The 3259-nt window shown below is 44.9% G+C and overlaps 1 protein-coding gene across 1 annotated transcript; it reads left to right on the forward strand.

Annotated features, from left to right (window-relative positions):
* The first annotated feature begins 2233 nt into the window (after positions 1 to 2233).
* Positions 2234 to 3259, forward strand: LOC117293578 (G-protein coupled receptor moody-like). Its single transcript, XM_033775936.1, has one exon. The coding sequence runs from the start codon at positions 2234 to 2236 to the stop codon at positions 3257 to 3259; it is 1026 nt and encodes a 341-aa protein (XP_033631827.1).

Consider the following 3259-nt stretch of genomic DNA (forward strand, 5'->3'; position numbering starts at 1 on the left):
CAGTGGACACTATTGGTAATTACTCAAAATAATTATGAGCATAAAACCTTACTTGGTGACGAGTATAACGGGGAGGGGGGGTTACCAGTTTAAAACATTGCAAAAAATAGTTAATGGCCTGACGTTTCGACCCTAGCAGAGTCTTTCTCGAAGGCTAAATGACAACACAACAAACATGAACAGGTAACTAAGTGAAACATAAGCAGTGAAGTGGAAATACATGAATGGGGTTAGAAAGCATACATAAAAAAACAGGGGTAAACAATGAATAGGGGGACAAAAAAAGGGGGGGTGAAGGGAAGGGGCTGGCTTGACCACAAGCAAGAATATGGAAACACAAAGGACAACATCAAGGGTGGTGAGGTTGGGTAAAAAGTAATTTATATTAGTGAACGAGGCTCAGGCTAAAAGGCTATGGGGAAAAAAAGGAGACGGCAAAACAAAAGGTTTATTAGTCGTTTCCTTCTTGGATGTTCAGACCATGGGGTTTAAAACATTGTGAGAAACAGCTCCCTCTGAAGTGACATAGTTGTCTCGAGGAAAAAGTAATTTTACACGAATTTGATTTCGAGACCTCAGATTTAGAACTTGAGGTCTCGAAATCAACCATCTAAAACCACACAACTTCGTGTGACAAGGGTGCTTTTTTCTTTCGTTATTATCTCGCAACTTCGACGACTAATTGAGCTCAAAGTTTTACAGGATTGTTATTTCATGCATATGTTGAGATACGCCAAATGAGAAGACTGGTCTTTAACAATTACCAATAGTGTCCAGTGTCTTTAAAACATAATTGCACCTGTCAACCCGTATAAATAGAGTGATGGAGATGCCCCAAAACGCACTGCTGAAGTGCAAAATAAAGGCCATGTTCACGATGCAATTTACTGGCAACCGGCTCCAGGCAAACTCCAAGAAGAAAGGTCATTTATATTTGAGTGTTGAAATATTTTTCGTGTGCATTGCAAATTACTCATGACTGTGCTGCTACCTAGTGGCCCTGTAGCATGCACTGCATTTGGTTGCCTCCAAGTTGCCTGTAATTCTGTTTTCCCCAAAAACATGGACGACAAACATAGTCTGGCCATCTGGTACCCCCATAGTTATCATTACAGAGAATACAGGATACCAAACCAAGATGGCCGCGGTAAGGAATTCCTGCTCATAAATAAGACAAGATGAATGCCGAATTTGTTTCTATTGTGCACTACCAAGTGACATGTATGAAAACAAAATATCCAAGTCAATAAAAATGAGAGAAAGATGTAATTTGACATGCAGCTGACAAGCAGATACGCTAAAATAACTACGCTGACAACATTCTCAGACTGCTGTTTAAATGGGTTACTGTCATTCCAGATTTCTGTGCCACTTTTTTCTTAATAAGCTGACAGCACCTACTACCGTCAACCGAATCTCAATTGGGTTCGGAAACAGTCGATTGTGTTATAAGATTAAGCGATTTAATACCAATCCACCGTTCCTATAATGATGCTGTCCATTCGAGTATTCGCGCCGATACAAAACTCATAGCCTGGTCTGATCCTCCAATGAGCTATGGACTGACTCCTAAATGCAAAGTAATTGTGGGTTTTCAGGCTAGGGGAAATGCACGTCAAAGCAAGCTTATTGGATGTTTACCTCTTGAGGGAGGTTTGAGCACGTGAGTGGGATTCTAAATCTGTACTACGCGCCATTGGATGGTCACTCTTTGCGTCTGTGTAGTAAGCAGGGGGAACATATTTATCTTCTGGTTAATGAGGAAGGAATGTTACAACTGTTTGTGCTCTGGATGTCGAACGGGACTGTTCAGCTGGTGAAATAGAGGCATCTTGCATCACAACTAGCCCACTGTGATACAACTTAATGGGCAGCGTAGCCAGACTGTTCTCATTACACACGAATTGTAATGTTATGGATACATCAAGCAGTTCCATCGCACGACAGTTGACCGTGTTATTGATCCAGCTCCAGCCATTAAAAATCTCGGATTTTAGCTTCGCTGAGTATTGTTGTCCGTTCAACGTATAATCAGGCAATGTATAATGACAATATTATATGGTAATTTTCTTCACCCAGTAACGAAATTTCTAAACGATGTTTACACCTTTAACTTTCAGTTGAACAAAGCTACACTCAAAATTGAACGTGACTCTTCAGCCACAGTACAGCTAGAGCAACATTCCTATAGGCATAACAACACTTGTCTTCGAAACGTTCAAAGACGCCCACCATGACGGATTTAAACACAACTAGTGTAACGGTGGTCGTCCCGGCACTGTCTTACTTGGAGCGGCAGATCTTCGCAACTCTCCTCGGTGCTATAGCCGTGACCGGCCTCATCGGTAACGGCGTAGTCATCCTCGCCGTGTTTATGTCCAGGAAACTCCGTCGCTGCGTCACCAATGCCTTCGTGGCGAGTCTAAGCATGGCCGACCTGGCCGCCTGTCTGAGCATGCCTTGGACCATGGTGAGCTTCCTACACCCCGGTAGCGTCTGGCCACTACCCGACGCCCTATGCAGGATGGGTGGCTTCGGTCTCATCATGTCCGTCGGTTGTAGCATCATCACCCTGGCGATGATTGCTCTGAACCGTCTGCTCTTAGTGACGCTCCCCAGACTCACCTACAAGAGAATCTACACCCCAATCAGTACTGCCCTCATGATTCTTCTCAGCTGGCTGGTGCCGATGTCCATCGCCTCGGTGCCCCTCTTCACCGACTTGGGGCAGCTTGGCTACAGTGCTCGCACCACAAGCTGCACCCGGAACTCCTCACACCCCAAGGCCGGTGCATTGAATATCTTCATTGCTATGACACTCTATCCAGTGCCATGTCTTGTCATCATTGTCTGCTACACAAGGCTGTATTTATTTACTAGGAAGCACTCTAATATTATCATACACGACCACAACACACCAGAAAGGCCACGAGGACCAAGACGCCACCATCTTGGGGCTTGGAGGGTACACATCTCCAAACGCCACATCCGTGTCACCAAGAACATGCTGTACGTGGTGTTGGTCTTCGGTACCCTCGTCACGCCGTACGGGGTGACCCTACTCTTCTCAGACAACACCCGAGCCCTGCCGTACACAGCGGTCCTTCTCAGCTTTAACAGTTGCGTGAATCCGTTCATATACGCCACGAAACACCCCGATTTCAAGACGGTCATCATTTGCATCTTATCGTGTCGCTGGGGACATATTCCAGGTGGTATAAGAATGTTTCGATCTGCAGTTCATCCTCTGAACATTTAG

Source organism: Asterias rubens, chromosome 8 (assembly GCF_902459465.1).
Source record: "Asterias rubens chromosome 8, eAstRub1.3, whole genome shotgun sequence".
Classification (NCBI taxonomy): Eukaryota; Metazoa; Echinodermata; class Asteroidea; order Forcipulatida; family Asteriidae; genus Asterias; species Asterias rubens.